Genomic DNA, 13,158 nt, shown 5'->3' with positions numbered 1-13,158 from the left:
GGTGTGGGAGTTGAAGTCTTTACCTCAACAATCACTGTGACTTTGAGCTCCTTTGTGGTGATGAACATCAATGTCTTCATAAATAGCTCTGAAACAAGTCATCATGGTAAATTGATAAATATGGTTATGGATCAATTTCAGTGTACTATTTTGGCTTTTAACTGCCATCATCTTACACCAAAAATCTGGTGCCATTTTAGGTGTTGAGGCTGTATCAATAAATAAAAACAAAGGTCTCTTCCCTGAAGCTTACATTATAAAAACTACTTTAGATCTTAATGCTACTATTCCCGTGCATCTTACAAATATGTATCTTATATAACCGTCTTATAATTTAATGAGAAATATGGCTCAAATTTAGACAGCTTGCTTTCTGCTTTAAAAAAAAAAAGCAAGAATTGTTCAGCTTTCCCTGGCTTAAACATTAGAAATTAATATTCTAGCTTATTTAACCACTGTCATCTTTGTATATAGTAATTCTTCTGTGATAATCTTTATTTGCCTTAACATATGTCTATAGATAGAAAATATCTATACCTACAAATATGGCATTAATATACACAGTATAGCAACACATGACTAAGAAAAAGAATCTTATAAAAATCAAAGCACTTTTAACACGTAATCGCTAACTTCAAGAAGTGCCAGCATGGTCCAGAAATTTTAATGTTTCTCTGTTTTGTCTTTCATTTTCCACGGAAGTATTTCAACCTCCTTCACGCTACTCAAATCTATGATGCCCCTCCTCTCAGTCGGAAAAACCTCCTATCTTAACAAATGTCTTTACATGGAAACCTGATGTTCCCATCACCAAATCTTCAAGTCTCTTTTCATCTGCACCGTCATCTACTTTTATGATCCTATCTAATGACCCCTGGCTTCTTAAACACTTCACTCAGACTCCCTCCCTGAATCTTCAACCTCTTCTTCTCTACTAAATTTTATCCCTCAGGATTCACAGATGTTCCAGCATTTCCCATTTTATAAAATAATACAGTCTTTTATCCCATGTCTACTTAATTGCCTCAGTAATACTCTAGCTGCCAGACCACTTTCCCCAAATCCTTCGTGTTTAAGTTTCTTTGTAAGCTGCCTGTGCACCGTCTACTTCATCCCTTTTTAATGCACTGAGATTTGCCCCTGTCCCTGTCAACTTCCACTGAATCACTCATGATGATTTGTTACTTAGTCCATTATCTAGTGTTGAGTCCTTGTCTGTCTTCAGCGACGTTCATCACATTTGTGCACTCCCTTCTTTTTGTTTCCAGACTGCGATTTCCACATCTGGTAATAGGTTCCTGTTGTTCTCTTTGCTCCTGACTTTCCCATTTCTCTCCCCCTGGGCCTGCAACAGTGATTCCCAAACTTGTCACTACACTAAAAACTGCAGGTCTTAATTTGAATGTCACTTCTCAGGCTTTTTCTAACCCCCAATTAAGTCAGTTCTTTCTGTTATATATTGTCAAGTCAATATCTTTCATACTATTAACACAAACTGCAAATGCATGTTTGCCTGCTGATTTAATTTCTGCCTCCTTATTAGATTTGCCCTCCATTAGGTTCAACATTATAAATTAGGCACCAATCCTTTCCCCTTGTACATAGTTAATTTTCAGTCATATGTCAAATGAGTGAATTGTGTATGTATATGTATATTCATAAGTACTCTATGTTCTGCTGGAGTAGAAATTCTTAACTTGGGGTTCATGGACAACCAGTGATGTGATAATCCCAGGACTTTCATGTAAGATTTTATGCTTTTCCTTAGGGAGAAGTTCCCTGGATCTCATGGAACGTTTAAAGAGATTGAGACACCCTACCACCCAGAAAGTAAGAACTGTAGTGCCGGTGGTGGTTCTTCAGTCCTTAAGTCATGTCCGACCCTTTGTCACCCCATGGACTGCAGCATGCCAGGCCTCCCTGTCCTCCGTATCTTCCAGTTTGCTCAAGTTCATATCCATTGAGTTGGTGATGCTATGTAACCATCTCATCTTCTCCTGCCTTCTTCTCCTCCTGTCCTCAGTCTTTCCCAGCATCAGGGTCTTTTCCAGTGAGTTGGCTCTTTGTATCAGGTGGCTAAAGTTCTGGAGCTTCAGCTTCAGCATCAGTCCTTCCAATGAATATTCAGGGTTGGTTTCCTTTAGAATTGACTGGCTTGATCTTGCAGTCCAAAGGACTCTCAAAAGTCTTCTCCAGCACCACAATCTGAAAGTGTCATGAGCTTTCAAAGTGGTAGGGAGTTCCAAAACTTCACCTCTCCAGCTTCTTGCTATTTCTTACCTTTAATATCTCCTATACCACCACATCGACTTAACAACTAACTCATAATTAACTAGATTATTATAATCTGCTTCCTATTTGCTTGGAGAAACTGATTAAAAAAACATGCGTTCTTGAGACAACATACCTAGTCTAACCAGTTTCTAATTCCTTAAAGCACTAACATATTCAGTGATACTTTATCAAGCAGAATGAAAGTTTCACAATCCTGTTAGGAAAAAATATTTAATGAACTCCTAAACTTATTGTAATAAGCCTGGGACTGCATAGTGGCTGCCTGTTTAAGATGAGACAGGTTCTGCAGGCCTGCTTTACTCACTTACAAATCATTCCAAAACATCACTACACTGAGGGTGTGAACCAGGGGGTCAGGGTCAAAAACACAAATGCCTACACATGTCAGGCAGATCAGATGAAGGTATGTGGGGGGCCTGGTGAACTGAGACAGCGCAGCCCCAAACTATTGCTAGCATGTAAAAATGCAGGCCTGGCATTGTTGTCATATCAAAAAGCATCCAGAGGTTCAGAAAGTTAGTGAAATATCCCATCTTTTAACTTGGCAAGTAATTTTTATGTGCATATTTAAAATTCACATAGGTCAAACAAAGCACAGTTGCAGGCAAGATACAGCCTGTAGGCTGCTAGTTTCTAAACAGTCATTTCTATGAAAATGCTTTAATCATTTTAAACAAGTTTGGAGGTAACTTTCAGTTAGTCAAAATACATTAAAACTAATGAGCCTGTGTGTGCATGCTCAGTTGTGTCTGACTCTGTGACTCCCCGGACTGTAACTCGCCAAGCACCTCTGTCCATGGAATTCTCCAGGCAAGAATACTGGAGTGCGTTGCTATTTCCTACTCCACTAATGAGGCTACCATCCCATAAATATTTATACGCACTTGACCAATATGAAATCACAAAATAATATTGCTTTAAGGATTCCAAGTTAAAAAGTAAATTTTACATTAATAAGCACACTTGTCATAGGTAGTGAAGATTAAAAACAAGTTCTTATGTAAGTCTTTTTCTGGCATTAGTCAAAGAACAACTAAAATACCCCATCATTGTGGTACTTAAGAGTCATCAATCAGTGAATAGTGCCCGTCTCGAGCTGGAGAGAATCTGACTTTCTTCCAAGGCATCTATAAGGAATACACTAATGCACATGATGGTTCTGCTTATTTCTTAGTGTGCAACCCCAGTGTTTTTATTTTTAAGTCACAAGGTCAAGAATGACAAGACCAACATTAAGAGCAATAACCACCACAAAATCTCATAAATCACTTTTATATAAGGTCATTGATTTCTGCTAAGGCCTGAACAAAGTTAAATGTATAACCAAACCCTGTGAGCTCTGCTACCAAAGGGAACCAAGACAAAAAAATAATCATTTTGTAAATGACTTACTCTGTGGTGACAGCAGGAGCTAAGGGATCAAACTCCATTACTTCACAGTAATTGGGTGGCTGGAGATCGTTCTTTGTCATCGCTATAGGCAACAAAAAGAAACACACATTGTGCTTTTTGAGGAGATGCACACAGTTAATACTCTCTCTGACTTTGACTTCAAACAGAAGATCCTAATGACCACTTGACAACCAGAAACAAGCACACTGGTGTCCCAGCGCTACTGCCCAGTACAAGTCTACAGGCGCCCAGACTCAGACTAAAGGTTCATTCACCTCAGCACTCAGAATACAGGATTAGTGCCACACAAGCACCTCCACAGCCTCCTGTCAGTCACGGGGCTTCCCGTGTGGCTCAGCGGTCAAGAGTCCCCTTGCCAATGCAGGAGATGTGCCTGGGTCAGAAAGACCCCCTGGAGAAGGGCACGGCAACCCACTCCAATATTCTTGGCTGGGAAATCCCCCGGACGGAGGAACCCAACGGGCTGCAGTCCACGGAGCTGCAGAGTCGGGCGTGACTTAGTGACAACGGCAACAGTCAGTCATAATGAAATCTGCCTTAAATTTACCTCATGTAGCTGAAAATGCAAATGCACTCTAATTTCTTCTGTCTGCATATCTGTTTTTAGTCACCAATAAATCTCTAGCAGACCCATCTATTCTCATAAGTTTCTTTATTTGGTGCAGATAATAAGGTCTTAAGTACCTGGATGATTGCTAGGCAGAGGTGGCAGTCTCTGGTTTGATGGTGTTGCTGGAACGGTCTGTAGGCTAACTGGCTGCAGTAATACTGCATTTGAATGTTCCAGAAACTGAAGAGAGCAGAGCACACGTTCAAATAAACATTCTAAGCTTTTATGATTTTGATTCCTAACCTTCCAAGTGGCACTATCCCAAGAATCATATATTCTCAATCAGATAAGAATTACTAATGGTTAACTATTATTTTAGTTTTTAAGGTAATATCCCCTTATAAAACCTACTGCTGTTCTGTCTGGTTTCATGCTCCCTGCACCTTAATTCCCACATAAAATGTAAACTTAAATATATTGCTTAAAAAAAAAACAAAAGCCAGAAATGTATGGCTCAGTCCAGAGTCTCCTGTTCCACACTGAATATAAAACCTTGGCCTCAAAGAGGCAAAACCATTAAGTACAAAAAAGCATATCTGTCAGACCTGGTCAAGAGAATGCCTCACCACTGGGGACATGGAGCAGGGCCCTGTGGGCCCTGTGATTATCTGAGGGAACACGGGTCATATGCTCTGGAGCAGGCAAAGCCAGTGCAGCTGAAGCAGAGTAAGCCAAGGGAGGGAGCCGGACGTACAGCTGGAGAGGCAACAGGAGAGGTCAGAGCGGCTTCTCAGGCTTTGATAAAGTGGAGTCAGAAAACCACAGGTGGCTTTAGAGTAAATGAGTAACATAAACTTTATTTTAAAAAAAGATTTGTTCTGGTTTCTGTCTGGAGAACAGATTGTATGATGGGGTGGGGGTGGAGAGGGAGGTGGAGGCTGGAAGAGCAGCCCTGCGGGAGGCCACTGCAGTACCCATCTGATGTAGCTTGCGCTGGGCTGTAAAAGGGAGGTGGGAAAAGGTGGCGGAATAACATATATTTTGAAGGCAAAGGTAAAACAGTAAAGGTCAAGCACAGTTTCCCAAGGTTTTTGACCTGAACAACAGAAACTGGTCATTTACAGAATGGGGAAGACGGCCGAAGGAGCACATCGGGAGCTGAGGCTGAAAGAAAGCAAGGGGAGATGTGAAGTGACAGGTGGAAATGGGAGTTCTGCACATGGGGAAGGGGTATGGACTGGAAACAACTTGTAAGTGCTCAGAGTCTGAATGGTACCTCTTGATACGAGACCAAAAGACCAGAGAGGAAATAATGTGGGCAGAGAAACCTGAGGCCTGCCTCCCAGGGTCTCCAACACTGAGAGGCCGGTAGAGGAGAAGAGGTCAGCAAAGGGATGCAGAAGAGAGCAGCAGGAGAGCCTGAAGGGAGTGGTGTCTGAAAGCACGTGTGCAGACGGGAGGAGGTGGCTGGCCTCAGCTGCTGCTGATCAGGTAGGATGAGCGCTGAGCACGGCAGGACTAGTCAGTCATCGGGAGGTCTCCAGTCACCTTGAGAAGAGCTCAGCCCGCGAGGCGGCTGAGATGAGAACTTGTCTGACTGAACTCCGTCAGAGGATGGGAGGAGAGAGAGCAAAGATAGCAAACAGAAACACTTTCAAGGGAATTCTGTTCCTTTACTATCTTTCTGATGGAAGTGAGACTACACTTATCTTAAATGATTAAAGAGGCAACAAGGAAAAGCCCTAACAAGGGCTTCATTAACACCTTAGGAAGAAATTTTGAGCAGAACTTGAGAACTAAGGATTGGGAGCTCCATTTTAGCATGATAATCTGCTCCCTGGGGGCACTGCCCGGGAAGGCCTTCATTACTTACACTCTCGTATGTATGACTTGAGGCGAGGTTTTGGCTGGTCCTTTGGGCAAACCTAGGACAGTGTGATAACACAGCATGATTACCCTACAGTGAGAACACACAGTGCGAAAAGATGACCTTTCTGGTCTAAAAGCAATACCCCACATGCACCTTCAGACTGCACAGAAGTATTAATTTTATAGAACAACTGCCAGTGGTGTTGGTGCCCACCAGGTCATAATGCCCAAACGCCAAAGAGAATGAAGACAAAGCACTGGGGCTGGGCAGCGGCAGCCCGAGACCCCGGAGCGCACTCCATCGGTCACAGCAGCGCCTTCAGTCTCCGCTCAGAGCAGCTGCCACCCCATCACTTCTAAAGGATGAAAGGCAAGGCAGAGTAGAGGTTAGGATGGGGCATAGTTTGTAGATGGAGTAAACACATTTGCCCTGTCTCTTTCACCAAATGCAACTATAAAATCTGGACAGAAGGCATGGGGCAAATATCTGAGAACTGCAAGGTAAATATTAATTACAAGCTAATTGGGAAAGAAGACTAGAATTGGAATATCAATGAATTGTTGGTGAACTTACCATGCTCTGCCCCTCTGGGTATTTCCGAACTGGCATGCAGTGCCGCCTAAAGCCCAACTGGACAGGGAGGACACACAGCTCCAGGAGGATGCTCGTTCTCACTCAAGGAGCAGGAAAGGGAAACCCTAGTGCCCAGAGTGTGCAGGGCAAGCCTTGGCCCTTTCTTCCTCTTCGTTCTCGCACTCTAATCCCCAGGCAATCCCCAGGTGGCCTCAGTGACAGCAGAGGCAATGGGGACCGAGAGGGGCTTAAACCTCTGAGAGGCAACTTCCACTCTAAGAGGGGAACTGTGATCATCAGGATGAGGCAAAACCTTGTTTCCTTTATCCTTTCTATCCTGCCGTCTGGTCCCCATGACAAGCATAGTCAAGGAAATGCATGACACAGTAAACCTGCAGCTTTTTGACTGGAGAGACCAAAAAGGGAATCCCAGGAAAGCAAAGAATCAGGGAAATCACAAAGACAGAGGAATTCAGGACAATGACCTCAAAGTTGTTTATGAAATCCTGGGCTTACACCCTGATCTATGCATCCATGGCTGATCCCAATCAATGCCAAGTGAAAGTGAAAGTGAAAGTGAAGTCACTCAGTCGTGTCCCACTCTGCGACCCCATGGACTGTAGCCTACCAGGCTCCTCCATCCATGGGGTCTTCCAGGCAAGAATACTGCAGTGGGTTAAAGATGCTGAGAAATGAACACACAGCCTGCTGTCCAGATCTTACAGTGACAAATGGGTGGCACACGTGTGGGACGCATCTCAGTAACACTCAACGGCTTTGAAAATTTAACTGACATCAGAACGAAAGCACATAGAAGGCAGGCTGAAACTGCAGCATAAACTTCACTAGGCTGTCTGCCTGCTAAAATCAAAGTACCAACATTCAACACAGGATTTAGATAAGACCAAGATGGTGACTGCAGCCATGAAATTAAAAGACGCTTACTCCTTGAAAGGGAAGTTATGACCAACCTAGACAGCATACTGAAAAGCAGAGATATTACTTTGCCGACTAAGGTCCTTCTAGTCAAGGCTATGGTTTTTCCAGTGGTCATGTATGGATGTGAGAGTTGGACTGTGAAGAAAGCTGAGCGCCGAAGAATTGATGCTTTTGAACTGTGGTGTTGGAGAAGACTCATGAGAGTCCCTTGGACTGCAAGGAGATCCAACCAGTCCATTCTGAAGATCAGCCCTGGGTATTCTTTGGAAAGAATGATGCTAAAGCTGAAACTCCAGTACTTTGGCCACTTCATGCAAAGAGTTGACTCATTGGAGAAGACTCTGATGCTGGGAGGGATTGGGGGCAGGAGGAGAAGGGGACGACAGAGGATGAGATGACTGGATGGCATCACCGACTCGATGGACGTGAGTTTGAGTGAACTCTGGGAGTTGGTGATGGACAGGGAGGCCTGGCATGCTGTGATTCATGGGGTCACAAAGAGTCGGACACGACTGAGCAACTGAACTGAACGGAACTGAACTAAGATGATGTTTGAGTGGGCACTAAATCCAAGAATATATGACCCTAAAATAGGAAAATGGGGATCTGGGGAAGGACTTGAGAAACAAGGGGGAGAAGGCAAAGTGAAGATGGAGAAAGAAAGCAAAGTGTGTGGCCACAAGACACAGAAGTAAAGGAGTGCCTACGCTCCCCAGAATGTGGAGGAGGGAAGAATGACTCCTCCACTCAGAGTCCTGGGAGGAGGCGCCTTGCTTCCTTTCAGACCTCTAGTCTCCGGAACTCTAAGAAGGTGAGTTCCATTACCCAGCTTGCGGTAATGTTTTTATGACAACCACAGGAAACAAATAACACTCAGCAAAACAAAGACAGCCACACTTAGACATATCCTAATCAAACTGTTTAAAATTAGAAAAAAGAAAAGTTCTTCAAAGCACAGACAGAAAGAAGTAACACGGAGTCAACACAGGAACAAGAACTGGAATGAATGTTAAGATTTCTCATTAGAAGCCATTTAGGCCAGAAGACACTGGAGCAATGTTTAAAAACTGCTAGAAGAAAAGAACCATCAGCCCAGAATCTTATATCCAATGAGAGTATCCTTCAGGAACAAAAATGAAAATGAAGTACATAAAATATACTAAGAAACTGTCACTGCCATCAGATCGTCTCTAAAATAATGCTAACGGAAATTCTTCACAAGAGAAACTGTGCCAAAGGAAAACGAAAGGAAAGCAACAGGAACGGTAAATATTAGGTGAATATGATGGACTATTCTGCTCTTCCTGAGTCTTTAAAATTTATTTAAGGGCTGCAAGTAAAACTGTACTATGAAAAAATTGTAAAATGATTTTTCATTGTCTTGTGTTTCTTTAACATATATATATAATATATACGATAAACTATCATATAAAGGGGAGAGCTATATGATAATAAAGTTTCTATATCTCACTTCAAGTGGGAAAATACTGGTTTTAAATACACTAAAAAAACTTCAGTTCCTAGAGCAACCAGTCCTCCCCTCCCCATATATAAACTGTACAAAAATATAGTATCATAATAAAATGGATATTAAAAACATCCAAAGAGCCCAAAGTATGAAGGAAAGAGGAAACAGATAAAACAAAACACAACAAAAAAAACAGCAAAGGAAACAAAGAGAAAAGCAAATCACGCAATGGTGATCCTAATCCAGACATATTAAATATAAACGGTCTAAGCATACCAATTAAAGACAGACATTATGAGAGTATATAAAAATGTAGACACTCACTTCAAATAGTTAAAAGGAAAAAGTTAGAAAAAGATATACCATGCAAATATAATCAAAAGAAAGCTAGAATGTCTTTGATTACAATCAAAGTAAACTTCAAGGTAAAGACAATTGCAAGGGATAAAGAGGGACATTACATAATCATAAAAAGAGTCAATTCTCCAAGAAGACAACAATCCTGAATGCAAATGCACTGAAAGAGCTTCAAAATACACGAAGCAAACAATTTTACATAACCTTTGCAGAAATATCACACACCAGATCAGAAATATCACACACCAGATGACTATTCAGACCCTACTGTCAGAAAGACCAACTGTAATGACAGAGAACAGACTGGTGGCTGCTGGGCTGGGGGTGGGGGTGACCATAAAGGCCTAGCATAAGCAAGCTTTTCTGGATAATGAACTCTTCTGTATTCAGACTGTGGGGATGGTCACATGCATCTATATATATGTTAGAAAAAACACAGAGCTCTGCAGCAAACAAAAAAAGGGTCAATTTTACCATATGGAAATAGTAAAAATAAAATTAGATGAAAAGAAAAAAAAAAGAGAGAGAGAGCAGGTACTGAAATCAGATTCACTTGAATTTGAATCCTCTTTCTGCACTAGTTGGACAACCTTTGTTTGGCAAGCTGGTATTTCTCAGCCTTGGTTTCCTCACCAGTACAGGGAGCACTGGGGGCACCGACCTCAGAGCACTGCAAGGAGCACCAGACTAAGGAACCAGGGAGCGTGTCTTACTCTTAGCCTGCTGCCCGATACTAAGTAGGCTGTAAATATGCCTTTATCCTATCATCATCACTGCTTTTCAGGAATCCTTTCCATTATGAGAAGTTCCATCACTCATTTGTTCTGTGATAAATTGTACTGCAAACAAAAGAGGGGCGGAAAAATCTTAAGACTGCCAGATATTTTGACAGCTGATCGTGCCTCTCATATGTAATCTTTGGGCTTCCCCAAGTGGCTCAGACGGTAAAGAATCTGCCTGTAATGCTGGAGAACCAGGTTCGATCCCTGGGTCAGGAAGACCCTCTGAAGAAGGGCATGGCAACCCACTCCAGTATTCTTGCCTAGAGAATTCCACGGACAGGGGAGCCTGGCGGGCTACAGTCCATGGGTTTGCAAAGAGTTGGTCACGACTGAGCAACTTTCACTTTTTTCTACAAGTAATCTTTCACACATGATTCAACTCAGATTGATGCCTTAGGTAACTTTAGTGCTTCAATTTCCAACACTATAAAAAACCGGACTAGTGACAGTTTCACTCAGGTAAGTTTTCAAAAATTAGAAAAAATATGTTCAAAAGACATTGTCTAGAAAACAAAACAGATGACACCCATTATCTTTCATTCCAGTGAATTCTAAGAACTATTATAATTATTTTGATATCTGGATCTTGGGTAGACAACCATAATAGAGTTTCTAATGATCAGCTGATCACTGTTTTATGGTTCCCCAGAGACTCTTTTTAAAACTAAAGATTCCTGCTATTGAATCAGAGTTTCTGGGGTCTAGCCATTCTACTTTTTAATAGTCACTCATGTGATTTTTATGCCCCTTGAAGTATGAGATCCATGAAACCAAGCAGCTATTAGCTAGGATTTGATCTTTGTGTGGTTTTATACATTTTTTTTTTGTAATGGGATTTCATTTATATGGTCAATCTTTCCCAACAAGATTTTCAGGATAAAGGAAAATAGAATCAGCTACTTCAGACCACATGATTTACTAAGCAACTTCACTGGAGTGCTGCCTACAACATTTCAACAATTACTTGCACCACAGAAGTCAATACCAGAAGGCGTCAAATTAAGGTACTGACCCAACCTGGAGGTTCAAACGACAGCACGTGAATTTTTTCTTTCTCTCTTCTACCCTTACACACTTTTCCCCCTCTTTTTCTCCCTAGTTTGATTCTCCTTTCTCTTCTCCTCCCTCTGCACCTCTTCTTTTTAACACAGAAAAGTGACTAAAAAATATCTAAGTCCAATGACATAAAAATACAGCCAAGATATGCTGTTGTATGAAAAACAAAAGAAAGTTTTGAAATAGTACATACAGTATGCTGCCCTTCATTTAATAAAGGAGAAAAATAACTCATATTCCTACTTACATAAAGATCCTTTGGAAGGATAAATAAGAAACTGACAGAGGGGTTCCCTGGGTGGAAGCAGGTATGACCCAAGGGAAGGCAACAGGCAGGATAGGAGTGGGGTAAGATCGAGTATTGTCCCTGTACATCTTTTTATACTGCTTTGATATCTGAAACATGGAGATGTATTGCCTATTACCTGAAATACATATATGTAAAAGGGAAAAAGAGAATATAGGCCCTGACGGAAGGCAAATCTAACTTCTGCTTATTTTTTTTGCTGTTTATCTACTCCATCCTGCCTCTTCTTAACGTTAGGTAACCATGCTTTGTTTAGGCTCTTCTGCATTTTTCTTATATTTCATTATGCAAAGAGAGGCAAATATTAGCACATATTATTTCCCACTTTCTTACACAAATGCAACAGAGTATGTACAAACTGCTTTGCATCTTTTCTCACTTAATAATAAATACACTGGTGACTGTCCCTCACGCTGAGGGCCTACTTTTTTTCCCCAGCAGTGTAATACAGTGTGTAGATGTTTATTTAATTATTCCCCAAACTGAAGGGTATTTGAGTTGTTTCCAATTATTATCTATTGCACAAATGTTGTCAAGAACAACTGACTTTATTTTGCATAAGTGAGCATAAATACCTAGAAGTGAGACTGCAAGTCCAAAGGTACATTTATAATTTTAAATACATTTATAATTTTAACAGAAATTGCCATGTGCCCCTAATAAGAACTGCACAATTTTGTTATAGTATTTGTCTCTCCACAGTCAACAAAGCACGTTAACAAACATGCAGACTAATGCCAATCTGTGAGGTTAAAAAATAGTCTTATTGCATTTTAACTTACACTTCTATAACTGTAAGTAAGGCTGAGCATCACTGAGCAAAAATATGTTTTTAGACCCATTTGTATTTCTTTTTTGGTAAACTATCAGTTCACCAGACCTGCTAGTTCGTTGGTATATGAACTTGGGTAAGTTCTATTCCCTAAATCTCAGGCTTTTTTCCTATAAAATGGGAATAATGATAACAGCACTGATTCAAGAACTATTGCAAAGATTAAATGAAATAAAAACAGCTCAGCAAAGTGTCTCCCACATAGCGAGTGCTCTGCAATCTGTGTGGCCATTTCTGTTCCTCTCACTGTCAATACATTTTTCCTACCTCCTGTTACCACTGAAAAAAAAACAAAGAGAAACAGGATTTACTGAATGCTTTTTATGTACAGAATGCTATCCTGGGAGGTACATAGAGCATTGCACAAGAAGCCTAGTAGAGGAAGCATTTGTAAGAAGCCTAGAGAGGATTCTTGGAAGAAAAATGAAGGCTCATGCTGGTCAAGTTTCTCGTTCAAGGCCACACAGCTACTAAGAAATAGTACTGAAAGTCCAAATCAGTTATGGCAGATCCCTAGCGAAAATGAACGCGTTAGTTGCTCAGTCCTGTCTGACTCTTTCCAACCCCATGGACTGTAGCCCGCCAGGCTCCTCTGTCCATGGACTTCTCCAGGCAAGAGTACTGGAGTGGGTTACCGTGCCCTCCTCCAGGGGGTCCTCCTCACCCAGGGATTGAACCTGGGTCTCCTGCATCTCAGGCGGCTTCTTTACCATCTG

At 41.5% G+C, this 13,158-nt stretch overlaps 1 protein-coding gene across 3 annotated transcripts in view; it reads right to left on the bottom strand.

The window, feature by feature from the left end:
- The window catches only part of TOM1L1 (target of myb1 like 1 membrane trafficking protein), a 61,983-nt gene that overhangs the window by 1,237 nt on the left and 47,588 nt on the right, over positions 1 to 13,158 (bottom strand). For 2 of the 3 annotated variants that reach the window (XM_052657267.1, XM_052657268.1), the window contains 4 exons: positions 6,132 to 6,183; positions 4,393 to 4,498; positions 3,688 to 3,769; positions 24 to 88 (listed from right to left, as the gene is read on the bottom strand). In XM_052657267.1, coding sequence (XP_052513227.1) covers positions 25 to 88; positions 3,688 to 3,769; positions 4,393 to 4,498; positions 6,132 to 6,183 — 304 coding nt within the window. In that variant the 3' untranslated portion in view covers position 24. Of the gene's footprint in view, positions 1 to 23; positions 89 to 3,687; positions 3,770 to 4,392; positions 4,499 to 6,131; positions 6,184 to 13,158 lie in introns of those variants that run through there. The other variant, XR_008201001.1, reaches the window with a different exon arrangement.

The sequence above is a fragment of the Budorcas taxicolor genome, chromosome 19 (genome assembly GCF_023091745.1).
Source record: "Budorcas taxicolor isolate Tak-1 chromosome 19, Takin1.1, whole genome shotgun sequence".
Classification (NCBI taxonomy): domain Eukaryota; kingdom Metazoa; phylum Chordata; class Mammalia; order Artiodactyla; family Bovidae; genus Budorcas; species Budorcas taxicolor.
Note: the sequence above shows the minus strand (reverse complement) of the source record. Positions and strands in the feature narration are given on the sequence as shown.